This window comes from Cuculus canorus, chromosome 7 (genome assembly GCF_017976375.1).
Source record: "Cuculus canorus isolate bCucCan1 chromosome 7, bCucCan1.pri, whole genome shotgun sequence".
NCBI classification, from domain to species: Eukaryota; Metazoa; Chordata; class Aves; order Cuculiformes; family Cuculidae; genus Cuculus; species Cuculus canorus.
The window spans coordinates 22,756,499-22,772,446 of NC_071407.1; the positions used below are offsets into that span (position 1 = coordinate 22,756,499).

Here is a 15,948-nt window from a genome sequence, read left to right on the forward strand (position 1 = left end):
CATATGAGAACAGGCTGGGAGAGCTGGGGTTGTTCAGCCTGGAGAAGAGAAAGCTCAGAGGAGATCTTATAGAGACCTTCCAGTACCTGAACGGGGCTAAAGGAAGCTGGGGAGGGGCTGTTTACAAAGGCTTGTGGTGATAGGACTAGGGGAAACGTGTAGAGAGGGGCAGATTTAGGCTTGATATAACAAAGCATTTCTTCACACTGAGAGTAGGGAGGCACTGGCACAGGTTTCCCAGGGGAAACCCCATCCCTGAGGTGTTCCAGGCCAGGTTGGATGAGCCTTGGGCAGCCTGGTCTGGTGGGAGGTGTCCCTGCCCATGCCGGGGGGGGGTGGGGTGGGGTGGGGTAGAACTGGATGGGCTTTGAGGTCCCTTCCAACCCAAACTATTCTATGATTCCATGACTGGAGCCCCGTGCATCCCCTGAAGCGCCGCGCACCCTCTGGGACCCCAGGGCACGCCTCGTCGCAGCCCTCCTTCCCCCGTCCCGGGCTGCAGGCAGAGCCCCGCACACCCCCGGAGCCCCGAGCCCTCTCCACTCAGTGCCCGGAGCGTCGAGCCCACCGTGGGCTGAAGGCAGAGCCCCGTGCGCTCCCCGGAGCCCTGCGCGCCCCCGGCACGCGGAGCCTGAGCCCGCCTTCCCCCGTCCCGGGCGTCAGGCAGAGCCCCCGCACAGTGCCCGGAGCCCCGCGGCCGCCACCCCGGGCTGAGCTCCGCCCGCGGTGACCCTCGGGCTCCGGCTTCCCTCCCCGGTTCCGCCGGCGCTGCCGGAGCCCCGTGCGGCCGCGGGGCCGCCCCACTCGCGCCGGGTCAGCTGACTGCCGCGAGGGAGCGGTGCGCCCGGCCCGCGGAAGCCCCGCGCAGCCATGGCCGGGGCTGTGGTGAGCGGAGCGCAGGTAGAGCGGGGGCCGCGGGGGGGAAGGGGGTTGGGGGGGCTGTGTGTGGTAGCTTCCAGCCGAGCCGCGGGCCGGGACGCTGCTCGGGGATCTCCTCTCCGCGCGGAGGAGGAGCCGTCCCGGTGCCGGGGTGTGCTTGGGCACGCGGGGATGGGCGCACCGGGGCGTGCCGTGGGCTCACGGGGATGGGAGCACTGAGGACTGCCGTGGGCACACTGGGATGCGTGCACCGGGATGTGCCATGAGTGCACTGGGGTGTGCACGGGCATGTCCACACAGAGGTGTGCATGGGTGCACTGGGATGTCTGCACCAGGTTGTGCCATGTGCACACTTGGGTGTGGATGGGTACACTGGGACGTGCGCACTGGTGTGTGCGTGGGCATACTGGGGTGTGCCATGGGCTCACTGAGGTGTGCGCACCAGGGTGTGCATAGCTGTACTGGGATGTGTGCACCGAGGTGAGCATGGGTTGCACTGGGATGTGCCATGGGCATACTGGGATGGGAGCACCAAGGATTGCTATGGGCACGCTGGGATGTGTGCACTGGCATGTACCATGGGCACACTGGAATGGGAGCACCGAGGTGTGCCATGAGAGCACTGGGGTGTGCGTGGGCGTGCTGGGATGTGCGCACCAAGGTGTGCCATGAGTGTACTGCGATGCGTGTGCCAAGTTGTGCATGGTTGCACTGGGATGTGTGCACTGGGGTGTGCATGGGAGCATCAGGATATGTGCACCAGGGCATGTGTGGGTGCACTGGGATGTGCGCACCAAGGTGTACATGGGTTGCACCAGGATGTGCCGTGGGCGCACTGACACACAGCAACTCCAGCATTGTGTGGGCTGGGGAGATAAACAGGAGAAGGACTGAGATATCCCATTCCTCGAAGTGTTCAAGGCCAGGTTGGATGGGGCTTTGAGTAGCCTGATCCAGTGGGAGGTGTTCCTACCCATGGCAGGGGCATGAAACTGGATGGGTTTTGAGGTCACTTCCCACTCAAACCGTTCCATGATTCTGTGATTCTGCGTGGAGTGTTGTTCCTGCTAGAAGTAAAAACTCTTTGTGTTCTGTTTTGCTTAAAGAGAGAAGTTGGGAAGTCAAACCAATTCTGCTGGCCTTTACCTAGCTCCTCATTTGGCCACTGAAAAATTTGTGGCTAGAATTTGATATCTTTACTGCTGAAACTGTGACCAAAACTAGCAAAATGTTGTTGTTTTTTCTCCACAAAATATGTAAATGAAGTTCGTCTTCTTTTGGAAAGTGATTTACCATTTAAACCAGCGTGCTGTCCATCTGATTGCTTCTCTAATCAGGTTGCTGTTTCTGTGCGGAATTCATGTGAGGCTGTGTGTGAAGGGGAGGCAGTTGGCTTGTTCCGCAACTGCTGCAGGAAACTGTTCCTGTGGTCTCTGTGGTGCACGGAGGGACGCTGCCGGCTTCCCTTGGGCAACCCTTCAGCTCCTCCAAGTAATGTGCACTCTTAATTTGGCCATGTGCCTAACGCACGGTCCTTTAAGAGAGTAAAACATAATGCTTAGCTGACTGGAACTATTCTCCAGATGTAATTCCCTTCAGTGGAAGTGAGTAGGCATTATCTGGAGTTCATAGATGGCCTATTTGGTGCCGTTCTTTAATAAAGATGTTACTTTATTATGAGTCACTTTATGAGTGACTAAGATTACAATATCATTGTAAAATGATTGCTGAGGTTACATAGTAATATCCTCTGAAACTCAGGCAGGAGAGATGCAACTGCTATTCAGTGGTTAACTTAAAATTTAAAAGCTTATTTTTTTCTCTGAATTACATACAGATGAGCCTGCAGGAATGTTGGGGCCATCTACAGCCTGGCTGATGCTGGGCTTGGTGGGAACTTACTGAATATTTCTGTGGGACATTGAGCAGGGCACCAGTAATAAGAACTGCTGACTATGAGCACCTTGTGTTAGATTAGAGCTGGAGAATTGGGCAATGGAAACATCTGTGTCCAGTGTTTATTCCCATGTGATGTTCTGGTATGGAAAACTCTAAGGAATCTCCTGGTACTCGGATGTCTTGCACCCAAGGAGCTGAGGAGTCTTGGGAAGAGCATCCTTGTTCTCAAGTGGTGATATCTCTGGATTTATACTTGGCAGCTTATGCTCATTTTGAAGGTATTTGAGATGGATGCAAAAGTAATGCTAATAATGTACTTTTTATTGTTTTCTGGGTAAATGATTTTGAATGGAAAGGAGAATGAAGATGTTGTTCTGCTGTGCAGACTACTGAAGTCTTGATTTATATCAGTGTTAGTCGAGGATTTAAAAAGCAGCAGAGTAGGGAAATAACACTTAGAAAGTTGTTCAAAAAGGCTTATCGTGTATTGTGTTGCTGCCAGTCGCTGCTGTTCTTCCAGTTCTTCCAAAGTTCTTGGATATCAGGAGCAAGTTCATGGATATGGGGTATACAGATCTTTTGTGGGAAAATAAATCTATTTGTTTTAGATTGAGGAAGGTGCTTGCACTGTGAGTGTGCCGAAGTGGGCTTTGTGGAAGGAAAATTCCTTTTACAAGGCCTCAGCAGTAAGAAGTCACAATGACTGTATTTCAATTGCAAATACACCTGTGGATAATCTGTTTGTACCAGTTATGCAAATATATTTTTATATTCTAACAGTTCAAAGGCTGAAACTTTGCAGCATTTTATGTGTTTTGCGTCCAAAACATGTTTGAACTTATTTTTTCAACTCTGTTCTTGTGGAACCGGAACATTTCTGGCCAGGTAAGTTTCTGAAGCTGTGGGAACACAGGTTGTAAAGTCTGAGGCTCCTTTTCCACTGCTCCTCCCTGGGTGAAAAGCAGAGTGGTGGGCTGTGCTCTTGCTGTGGTTGTAGTTGCTCAAGACACGAGTGGCACTCCTGGTGTTAACAGCCACTGAATTTTAGTAATTTCTAGTTCAATTACAATTAGTCATTTATATTTCAGCATGTTACGTTGAGCTAAATACTTAATCCAAAATATTATTGTTATATGTATAATAATAATAATAATAATAATAATAATAGTGGATGTGGCGTCTTTCCAAGGGTTTGCAGGCATTGGTTTAAAGAAATCTGCAATCAGTGAAGAGTGAAGCAGTTCTTGCATACATACCTGCATGTGTTGTTATAAAGTGCATTGTAGTTGTCTTGGGTGAAAACTGGAGGAAAAAAATCCCCATATTTAATTCAACAAATTCTACAAAACGGTTTCGGTTATGTCCAAACCATTAGGATACTAGCTGCCCCAAGTGATTCCTTTCCCTTTTGTCCTTATATTTGCCTCAGTCATGTCTATGTCTGGTAGCAGGATTTATTGCAAGAGTGAGTGTGGTTTAACAAGGAGAAGAAGTTGTTAAACTGAGCTTCCAGCTACCTGTTTTCTGCTCATAAAAATTATTTCACTGTTGTCAACTTTATCTGTTGAAGTTACTGAACAAAATGAATTAAATGGGATGCAATATAGTATTATCAGATTGCAATAATTTTTAGAGTCTAAGACACAGGGATGATGTTCAGGAGTGCATCCTATCAGGCTGCTGTGCGGAGGAGTCTCTAACAGAAAATGAAGTACTCTCAAAACAAAGTTTGTCTGAGTTTTTTGTGTATTTTTCATCTATTGTCTTTTAGACCAATGGGATACTGTCTTGAAGTTTTTATATTAAATGTTTAGGTAATAAATAAATGTTTAGATAGTAGTCGAACACTGTTGAAGTCTTAACTAGCAAGTCGCTGTTTAAAGAAAACCGAGATTTCTTTACCATGAAGTCCACGATGTCAGTGTTCATACTGATATTTTGAACATTGGGAGGATGAGCCACCATGTGTGTAGAGAATTCCAGACGAGGTTTGGCAGACTCTGTGGGGATTTCTTTGAAGCAATCAAGCCAAAGACTTAGAAGACAATACAGCAGAGAGTATAGAAAAAGGTTAGCGTTTTTATTGCTTGTGTTTTTCTGGAAATAGTGTCACTCATTTCATCCTGGCTTAAAAAAACAAAACCAAGTCCCCAAATCTCTGAGTAGGCTATGTTTTTGCTACCACTAATTCTACCTATCTTTGTTAAGGGTGGGTTAGATGGGCTGGTGTGAAAAAGAGGAAAAGCCTTCACAAGTATTATGTATAATTATGTTAAATATATAAATAATATAATTATATTTTATATGTTTATAAATACAAGGAGAAAAGTGATCTGAAAGCAGCAGGAATCTTTAAGACTTGCACAACTGCCTGAAAAAATCTGCATGTGTGGTTTTCCAGAGCCCCCTTGCTCTGTCCCTAGTATATCCCTGGGAGTAAAAATCTCTTGAAGGGATGTTTCTGAGAATGGATTGACAGTGTCCCGCTTAAGTGCATCCAGACCCAGCTTTCCAAAGCAATCTTTCAGTGTGTTGAGTGCTGAGAGTCCTTCAGATGTCTTCTGGTCTGTCAAACAAGGTCCTCGTGGAGTGTATCAGGGTGATAATACAAAGTAATGTGAGGTCAAACTATTAACAGTGGAATGGAAGGAATACAATGTATTTGGTCAAATTTTTTTTACCTGAAAGGAGACAACACATTTTATATAAGGCTATAGACATAATAAATATTAAGCTGTTTGTATCAATAGGAAAATGAGATTGTGATAGATTCTATAGTAGTAAAACTGATGTAGCTGAAAGCTGTGATGAATATTACTATACTGTGTGTTGTCATTGAATCAATGAAACAGAACCTGGACAGGAAATGAAATAATCCACTTACAAGCCCCTTTTGCTTCCAATTCTCAGGTGTCCTACATTAGCCAAGACTGTGAAGAAATTCCAGAATTCCTAGGAAGAAAATATGGACACATGGCAAAAAGGCTAGATCTCAGCTTCAACTTGTTAAGGTATGTGGCAACAGAGAGATTTTTCAACTCCAAAACCAACTCCGAAAGTAGAATATTTTACTCCCCCTGCCGCCTGCCAAGTAAAAATATACATGTACATCAGGTACGTTTAGCTGTTATTAAGTAGGCAACACTGTTTTATATGCAATATTTGTATCCTTTTCTTGCATGCTTGGCGCACGAATTACCAGGTAAGTCTGGAAGTTTCTTATATTAACATAAATCATGCCCAGTAAAGAGCTTATTATTTGTTCTCTGCTTAAAATGGAAAATAAGCATCGTTACCTGAGGAGCTGAAGAACGGGATCAAAAGTGAATTGTTCTTAACCACAATACAAGTAAGTGTGTAATTCTCTTCCTTCTTTTTATTTGTAGATCTCTAGTTATTACGATAAATGGTTTGTTACACTCATTTCCCAGATGATGTGTATTTGTTGTTTTTGTATGTGGCTGTTCAGTTAAGCACTAAAACTGAGTACGGTTAGAATTTATCAATACGTTCATATTATTTTAATGTGGGGGTTGGTTTAGAATTCTGTAGTATTCCGATTAGTTACTACAGTATCCTTTTTCATTCAATCCTTGTGAATGAAAGGATTCAGCAGTGTTGCTTTCGGGTTGGGAACTCTGAGGAAGTAGGAAGAAAAGAATGGCGTGTGGTTGTCTATGAAAAAACATAGTTTTTCAGGGGTAGAGTTGGAATCCTGAGTTTTCTTTTTATTTTATTGAAGGTAAGTTTAGAGTCTGCTCATGAGGAACAGGACATATGAAAGTAACGTGAAGTGCCTTGTTTTCCTGGTGCGAACCACCACCGGCTTTAACTTACTTAACACTCATAAATGTTATCCTGTGCCATTGCCAACTCGGAAAGACTGATTGCTTCATGCGAGAGGTAGCAAAGCAAAGGAGGCACTGTGGGTTGTTATCGTCTTACGCTGCTGGCTGGTGGCTCTGTACCTATGGAAATTGCAATCGGAGAGAGAATTTTGCTGGGGGAGGGAATAGAATTTTTATTTTGTCATGAAGGTAATTCCATTTTTGCATTTTTATTCAGATTTAATGTGTCATCCGCAAGACTGCTCCTTCTTTATACCTCTGGAAAATCAAAGTTTGTTTCTTTCATTTAATGCATAAGTTGAACAGTTTCTCTAAGTTTGTTCTATTTCATAAAGCAAAATATTAAATCTAGATGTAGAGCACCACTTCAGAACTTTAAGTCATTAGTTCATGTTTTCACAGAGAGCTTAACTGATGATGTGTTTCTGTAATCTCTGTTTTCATGCCTTATTTCCTTGTGTACCCATGCCATTCACACTTAGGCTGTTTTTCCGATGGGATGTAATTTGGATTTGTTTGGGAAAAAAAATTGTCTTAAAATCTTTTATGTGGAAACATGAGAGAAAATGCTAATTTTTTGGGTAGCTGCAATCAACTTTTGGTGTAGGATAGCTTGCTGTTGTAAAACTGAGAAAGCATTTGAGGGGCAGAAATCAGATCTGGAGGAGGAGGAGGGGTGGATTGCTTTGTGGAGGGGATGGTTGGTGGGGTTTGTCGCACGCTGAAATGAATGTGAATATAGAATAGATGTCTTGGGTAGCTGTAGAAGCAAGTGTAAACAGTAAGGTCATTGTTGTCTTCTTTAAAATGAGTATTACTGCCTGAAAAATCTCACTGTGCTGTATTATAGTGACAAATTTTATGTTTTTTTTATCAGTGAGTGCTTAATTTGAAAAGTTTAGTTTAGTATGTGGTCTTCAGTGGGGAGGAAGCTCTAAACTTAATGTCCCTCTAAAAGAGAGTTTGAATGCCTAGAAAAAACTTGCTATCTGTTAGTAAAGGCAACAGAGTGAAGAAGGCCAGGAGTGATCAAACTCTAGAAAAAGATAAAGAGGACATTACACTCTGTGGCACAGTAGTTATTTGCACTAAATATGTTTGTTTTCATCGTAAGAGGAAGGATTCATTATTAGATGAGTGTGTGTGTACTCTTTGAAAAAAGAAAAACATTCCACTGTTTACTAATTCTTTAGCCTGTATTTAAGCCAGAGAACTACCAAAATACCCAATAGTTCCCTGTTCTCAGTGCTAGGTAGTAAATAAATACGGACCAACCTTTTTCTAATGTTGTTTTGCGTACAGGGTCTCTGTGCCTTATTTTCTGTATGGCTACTGCCAAGCGTATTTTGGGAAGGAATCCTTCTTTTGCAGCAGGCAATAAATTCTGTTATGTAAAAGCATCAATAGAATTTCCAACAGCGTAACAATTTCATTAAGAATTTAAGAAAGTGAGTGTAGAGGGAAGATTTTATTTTGTGGGCAGCAGTATTAGCAGTCATGTTATTTCATATTGCTCTCATGGATGTGATTGCATGGAGAGAAAGAGAGATCTCTGTTGTAGTAATGTGCTCAGCTTGGTGGTTAGCTGGCAGCAAGCTCTCCTTTCCGAACCTAAGGCCGTGTGCAGTTGTAAACTTGCAGTCCTTACCCTGCGTGTGCACGCATGCTTATCCACATAGGAGGCTCTTATCAGAAAGATGTGTTTGTACTGTGCGATATCGATGCCAGAAAGCTTTCTTATGGAACTGATATACCTGATTGAGCAATTGCTGTAGTGAAATGTGCTGATTTTGATACTGCTATGATGTAGATAACTTTGTTGCAGAGTCAGGATAGAGCCAGGTAGGTTATTTTGCAATTTCAGGCTTTCCGCTATAAATGCGTGTTTTCAGAGGCTTGTCCAGGTATCCTGGAGAACAGTGTGAAGCTTTGCTGATGCTTTCATAAAGTGGTAAGTAAGTCATACATGCTGTATTTTGCGAGTTACACATCAGTAACTTTTGCCAAGCTTGTCTGTTAATAACACATTTCAAGAGATGCCTGTGTGGTTTTTTTTCTGGTAAATACAGCTTCTTGTGTTATACAAACCAAGGAGTTTCTGCTCCCCTGCCCCTCCCTTTTTTAGGAACTTGTTGAATTGATGCACATTTTTATAATAATTTAAAAAAAATTAGGGATATCTTCTAAATAATTGTTGGTTGTTGTAGCACTTCTGTCTGTCTTCTTGTTTCTGTAAAGACGAGTAATTATGTGGATTCAATGTTCTGATGTGTGGTGTTTTGTTACGTACACTTCTCTGATTTTTTTCTGTTTGGGTGTGGTGTAAACGCATAACTGTACACAGGGCTAGAGGACTAAATTGGAGGAGGAGAGGCTGTCTCATTTTTTTAGGAGTTGAACTCGATGAGCCTTGTGGGTCTCTTATAACTCAGGTCATTCTGTGTTTCTGTGATTAGTTCTTTTGTATTGGCAATTTAATATGCACATTTTTCATCGTTTTTTTTTTTTTTTTTTCTTCTGAGTTCTTTCCAGGCTGGAGCTCCTTCCTCTCTATTAAATGAAAATTAGAGCTTGTGTAGATGCTTAATTGTCTTTGCATCAGCTGTGATAAATTTAATAGCAACATTTCATTAATTAATCACAAAAAGTTGCTCTCTAAAAGAATTGTCTGTCTTGTTTCCTTTTTTCCAAGAACTGGTATCATTCCTTGGTTACCTGGAGCCATCCGTGGATCCAGCACTCTCTTCTGGCAGCCAAAGCAAAACGACGGTTAGCAGTTGCAGTTGCTGGCCATCTCCCCTTTTCCCTGGGATGGAAAGGAAGGCGGTGAATGGCAAAGAGAGCTTTTTATGGAGATGTTATGGAAAAAAAGAGGAGTAACAGCAATTTGTTGTGTCTGAGGCAAAGGGAAAAGCCAGTGCGTACTTTGGTGCCACTGGATTGCCCCCTGTTTATGCTTCTGTTGGTTGAGAATCCTTCAGTCCCAGGCTACTATTGTCCACTTGTGATTCTTGTGCTGGTTTCCTTACAGGTTTTAAATGGTTTCTAATGTATTGTTTCCTTTTAGAACTAATGGGGGGGGGGAGGCGTTGTGAAGAAGATGGAGCCAAACTATTCTCAGATGTGCAGCAACAGGGTGTGAGGTAGTCGTCTCAGGTTGCAGCAAGGGAACTTCCAGCTCTTTGTAAGGAAAGGCTTCGCGATGGGAAAGGCTGAGAGGAAGAGAGTCTAGAGAGGCGGTGGAATCTCTATCCTGGGTGATATTGCCCCTAATCTAACAACCTAATCTAACTTTGAGCAGGACTGGACTAGATGAACTCTAAATGCCCCTTCTGACCTAAACTATCCAGGGATTCTGCAGCTTGAGTGGTGCTTCCTCGTATGTGGCCTGAGTTGTAGCAGCTCTTCTGATTCTGATGGGGGATGGAACGGGATGGTCTTTAAGGTCCCTTCCAACCCAAACTGTTCTATGATTCTGTGATTCAATATTGGTAATGATTTTCAGCTATTTTAGAAATAAGCTGTTGACTCTGTATTTTCAGGCACATTTTGGGAGCAGGGATGTTTTGCTTTGGAAAACAGCTCCCGAGTCTCCTGGCAACTGTGTTTGATAGTCTTCCCTGATAATAAACTACTGTAAAGGCCACTATTCTGTTTCCTAATGTGTGGAAGGCATTCCCTAGTTCTTTTTCATGGAAACCTGAAGAATGGGAAGGAAAGTCACCGATGTGCTGGTGTTAACGTTGCTGGAGGTTTTGCTGAAAAGGATTTCAAGAGGGAATGAAAAAGTATTGTTGGTCATTGGAAGTTAAAGAAGTCATTGGAAAAAAAAAAGGTAAATAATAATCACTGATGAAGGAGAAAAGAGAACAAATAAGTAGGAAAGATGTAATGTAGGTAGGGAGTAGAGATTTGGGTGAAATAGAGTTTTGTTTTTTTTTAGATGCATCTTGCTGTCATGTGGAAACGCCTCCCCCCCTTCTTCAAAGGTTCTTTTATTTGTCTTGGATAACTTCGTGCCCAATTTCTCTGCTCATTGAAGGTTAAATACATTCCAGTGCTTGAATAACAGATGTCAGTGGTTTTGTACAAAGAGGTGGCATGTTTTTATAAATAACAGTTCGATTCACAGAGAAGTCCATCTGCTGATTTTGTCTCTGTAGTTTTAAACATGGGAGTTGTTTTCCTTTTTCTTACAGAGATTTGTTTTGCCTTTTAAGCTGCGAGGTGAAAGGGAGAGGGAATCTTTAATCTTGGCCAATGAGGGAGGATTAATCCAATAATTGTGTTCATGGAGATACAGCTATCTCTTACCTCTCGCTGGGGTGCAGATTATTTCTGCTCGAAGCATGAATAATTTGCACAGTGTGTGCTTGTGCGTATTTTCCACTGTCCGATTAAGAGAGTGTAGGTATGAAAACATCTCCTTGAACTCTAATCCTAGTCTGGAATGTTCCTCAGCGACTTGTGGAGGCTGAGGCTTTGTCATATCCTCTCAGTGAGCTACAGATTGTTTCTCTCTTCTGCCTACTGGTTTCTCGCCTGCAGGGAAGTGCGAGTGGCAGCTTGGAACTGGTCTTCACTTTTCCAGGGCATGTTCCTTTTTGTGAGTTGAGTTTGCAAAAGAGAAGCTTATTTTATTTTATTTTATTGCCACCTTTCTCTGCCTGTGCAGCAATGAGATGCGCAGAATGGGGATATGAACAACAAAAGAGAAATGGAAAGAAAAGCCAGAATTCAAAACAAAGCATGGCATATTTTTTAAAAGCCCCTAGACTGATCTTTATAGCTTTTTAAAATGTTGAAGAAAATACACTATTGTTAAATCTGTTTGATGGTTTTATTTATAAAGTAGAAAAATATTTTCACCATAATTGGGTAACTCTTAATCGTAGCAATTGCATATTTATCAGTGTGAGGGGCTGTTATTAATGTAGCTGTCATGCACAAACACATTTCTGCATTAAATCCATTTAGTATGTGCATTATTCGGTCTAGAATGTCACCAGGACATCAAAGCCCCCTTAGGCATAAGAGCACAGTGCCCTGCTGTGGCTGCAGAAAGGGCTTGATCAATAAATGTAACATGTTAATGCAGAGCAAATAGAATAAAAGATTTCTTTGACAAGACATGAAAAATCACCTTGTGGCAGCTGGCATGGTGATGCCATTTCAGCGGAGACACTAGCAAAGTTGATCTGACAAGTAAAGAGGAGAGATGATGGTTATAAGGTGCTTTTGTTTCAAACTTCTTTCTTGACCTGTCAGGTTTTGAAGGAGCCTGAATGGCCCTTTTTTGTCATGTGAAAATTGTAGTCTTAGGCAGTTATGAAGCAGTTATCTCTTCTCAAATTGTGAATGCTGCTGTTTAATTGATTCACTTAGCATTTGAAACTGTCACGCATTAATAATTGCTAAATCCTGGAGATACTGCTCCAGTGTGTCATGCTTAAATGTGTAGTTATCAGAAAATTAATATCCTTAATGAACCGATGCTTTCAAACTAGCATTGCATGAAATCTCTTTTGCCCTTTCGTTTGCTGAAGGTACATCAGCCAGTGTGCAGAGAAGCCCCTCCCGACGGCTGTGTGGCTTTATTTATTTCTTTTTTTTGATGCCCAACAAACGCCAGCTTTGCTTTGGGTACACAGTGCGCTCAATGACAATAAATATAGTAATTATGCTGGAGTTAGTAATTAACATAATTATAGGCAATTACGACAAATACAGTGTAGAGCTAAATAAATGAGGGTGAGAAATTAGTGAGCTAATTGATTTACCTTACTTGATGCTTTTGCTTGCAAAAAGGGCTTACGGATTTTTGGGATGAGAAAGAGTGGTGTTTACAAATAGCTGGTTTTGCAATGGGTCTGTCATCTGGCTAGTGCTCCTCTTTCTTTTACACTGAGGGGAAGAGAATTGAAACATGGGGTAGTGGTTAGGAGGAGAAAGGAGTTGCTGCTCTGTCCTTGCTGAGCACTTTGAAGGAAGATGTAGGTACTTGCTTTAATTTTAGATGCTTCTTAAAGTATTGAAGGAGAAAAAAAGTCATGATTCTTTACGAACAAAACACACTGCTGCAGAAATTTTGATCATATGTAATATTTTAATCCCCTTAGATGTGGCCTGAATTATCTAAGAGGCATCTATCTGTTTGTTTATTGACCTTAGGGATCGGCACAGCACTGGAGAGCTACAGAAAAAGTTCAGATTGTTCAAGTAATCCATGTGTGTTGCAACAGTCTGCCCTGTTCAGCCATCATTTTCAATAATTTAGAACCATCGGAGCAGGAGAGATGCATAGTATCATAACATTTGTGCACATTATAATTGCCTGTTTGATTTCAAGATGATGTATAATATGTTGTCTGAAGTAAATGTATCGGAGATATGCAGTTAATTTGTTTCACTCTTTTTTTTTTGGTTTTCTTTCAAGCATGACCACAGTTTACTATGTGAAAAGAGAATTAATATGTTTACGTATTGAAGATTTTGTATTACTTTTTTTTTTAAAAAAAAGATGTTTAGTAGTAGCTGAGATTTCTTTCTTGCTTTAAGGTAACAGTGGTTTACAAATGTTTGTGAATTTGATAGTTGAAGTAGTTCACTGTTCCAGGGTAAATGGAATTGTATTTAGAGACTTCAACAAAGAGACACCATGTATAAGCGCTTGATTATTTTGCTTCTGCTATTTCAGCAATGTATCAGATTCAAATGAGCAGGTTTGTATTTTGAGGTGGGTACTTGGAGTTTATCTGCAAGAGATGTCCTACTGTGAGTACAATGTGTTGTTTTTTAAGTAATGTTGAAGTGTTATGAATATTTGGAGATAAATGTACACTAATGTTGCTAAGGGTAGTTGTTCTTTAGAAGCAATTCAGTTGAAAATAGATTTGCTAAACGAAATATTTATATACCAGGAATCATTTACGTTATTTAAAATATACGGATGTAATGGTCTTTCAGGTGAAGTCTTGCATGTTTATTAAACATTATGGACTACGTTATACATAATTATCTTTCTATTAAAATAACTGTGAAATAGTCTTATACTACTAGATGGACTGAAGACAAGTGGGATGATGAGTTCACTTTCTACCTGGGTAACACATAAGGATTTGTATAAGATAAAGTTTTATAGGTGTTTATCCATTTTGAAAATGGAAGGAGAGTATTACCAGTAACAAAAAGGATTTTAGACTTTAGCTGTTAATTCTACTTTGGATAGTTGGTAGACAATCAAAATTAAATATACTCCTTGCTCTCTTCTTTCCTTCTTTCCCTACCGGCCATGCCTCCTCCTTTTGAAAAGTGCAATTTCAACAGGAACCAGATGTGATCTGGGTAAGGTACTAGAGAAACCTTTTTTTTCCCCTTTGAAAACTTTAAATATATTTTAAAAAGTTAAATATAAACTTGTCTCGCACACAGTGGCCTTGCCTGATATTTTGTCAGCTTTCAATGTTACTATAGAATATTTGCCTTTACAAAGTGTTGTCTGTGGGTGCGTTTTTGTGTATTGTATATTTGTATATTTTCCTGCTGTGTCTTCTTTGCATTTATTGATTTATTGTTGATAGGAAGGGAACTCGTGAATGACTAATTTAAAAAATATCAAAGTAATGCCTTATAGTATGAATTTAAATATGTCACTGATTTCAGCATACTGTGCCGAGGATTTAAGTTGTTGTCTTGATTGTTTAGTTATTTTTCCATATGGACTAATGTGTAAGGGCAAACTTAGAATATACATTGTTGTATTTTGAACTTATACTGCTGGTTGCAATCTTCTTTAGTCCCATCGGCTTCCCTTCTTGTCCATTGATCCGCGCTTGACTTGTTATAGCCACGTAGTCCCTAACACAGTGTGCAAACACAGTCACGTGTGTACCTCTGACCCCTTGTGCTGGCTGTGATCCATTGATTTACTGTATCTGATGGGTTAGAACATCACGTTGTTTTCTGTTCTGCTTTTCTCAAGAAGGCTTAATGTTGTGTAAGGAGTTGGCTTGAGAGTGTATCAGGTGGCCAAATGGGGCAAATGCATGTTACCTGAAGCTTTGGCGGGGGTCGGGGTATGTTCATGTTGTGTCGTGGAGAATTCTTGGGGAGATTACTTAGAACTGTTAAATCTGGTAAAAAGGACATACTGCACAGTTTGACTTTAAGTAAAATAGGGTTGTGAGCTTGTTACATCCTTAAATATAGGTAGTGAATATTGCTGTGTTGGATGATAAAAGTTGCTTTTTTTGGTGACATCCATCTCTAAGGTGCTGTTGCAATCATGAGTCAAGGTGAGATCTGGACTCCTGAACAAAGGTGAGTTAACAAAGGTTGAACAGAGGTTGGATTTTTTTTATTGAGCATCCACTGACTCAAAGCTGTTGATTAGACCTTTTGACTGGGGCTGAGCTTTCCTGGTGAACTGATGTTTGCTTCATGTCTTTGTTTGAACGAACGGGGGTGAATGGCTTTCTCTTGATCTGGTTCCTGGTATGAAACTGAAGTTGTTTTTTGGAGTGGTGTTGGAGGCTAAATGCACACAATCTGTGCTTGTTCTCTCTATCTGGAGAGCTTAATTCACTGGCACAGTCAATACAGCAATCGGTCTTAAACAAAAATGAGTTTTTATTTTTAATTCTGTTCTGAATGACAGGAATCTGTGTCAGATTGAGAGAAAATCAGTTAGGTAATAAATGGAAGACTACCACAGTCTGAGCAAAGTATTGGCATTTGGAGGAGAAATAGTTTGAGGCACTTGTTTTAGCTTTCAGGGAACGTCAATAGATAGCAAATAATGTGTTGGTGAGTCCTGCACAGTCTGTGGTTATCTGAATTTTAAGACTGAGAACTACTGCTTTTAAAGAGTATTGAGGGTTAAAGAAAAGGGCCTGATAGTGAGCATGTTCTAAGTATAGCAATCAGATGGGCTGTTCTTTATTTCTTTCTGACTTCCTTAATCTCTCTTGCTCTAAAACAGTATTTCCTCATCCCTGCTGTTGTGAAACCAGAGTGAAGGACTGCAAGAATAACTGTTGTCTGAGGACAAGGAGCTTGGCTGAAGGGAAGAACCTGGACTAACCCTGGAACTATTCTCTATCTTTTCCTCTCTGTTCTGTTAAAAGGTATCTTCTTCTCTTCTTGATGCACTACATAAGATTCGCAGCATCTGATTGCGGATGTAAAGGACTTGACTACTTTTGCTTACCAGTCTCTGTCTCGTAGTGTTCAACAAACCTCCTGAGTGGCCATGGTACAAATAACTAGTTGGCATTTGGCAGGTAAAACCCTTCCAAAGCTTCTGTTTATGTGTGTCTTGTTT

At 41.5% G+C, this 15,948-nt stretch overlaps 1 protein-coding gene across 1 annotated transcript in view; it reads left to right on the forward strand.

The window, feature by feature from the left end:
- Positions 1–689: 689 nt before the first annotated feature.
- LRMDA (leucine rich melanocyte differentiation associated) overlaps positions 690–15,948 on the forward strand; it is a 602,786-nt gene continuing 587,527 nt past the window's right edge. Inside the window, exons 1-2 of the mRNA XM_054071217.1 lie at positions 690–900; positions 5,689–5,789. Coding sequence (XP_053927192.1) covers positions 871–900; positions 5,689–5,789 — 131 coding nt within the window. The 5' untranslated portion in view covers positions 690–870. The remainder of the gene's footprint in view (positions 901–5,688; positions 5,790–15,948) is intronic.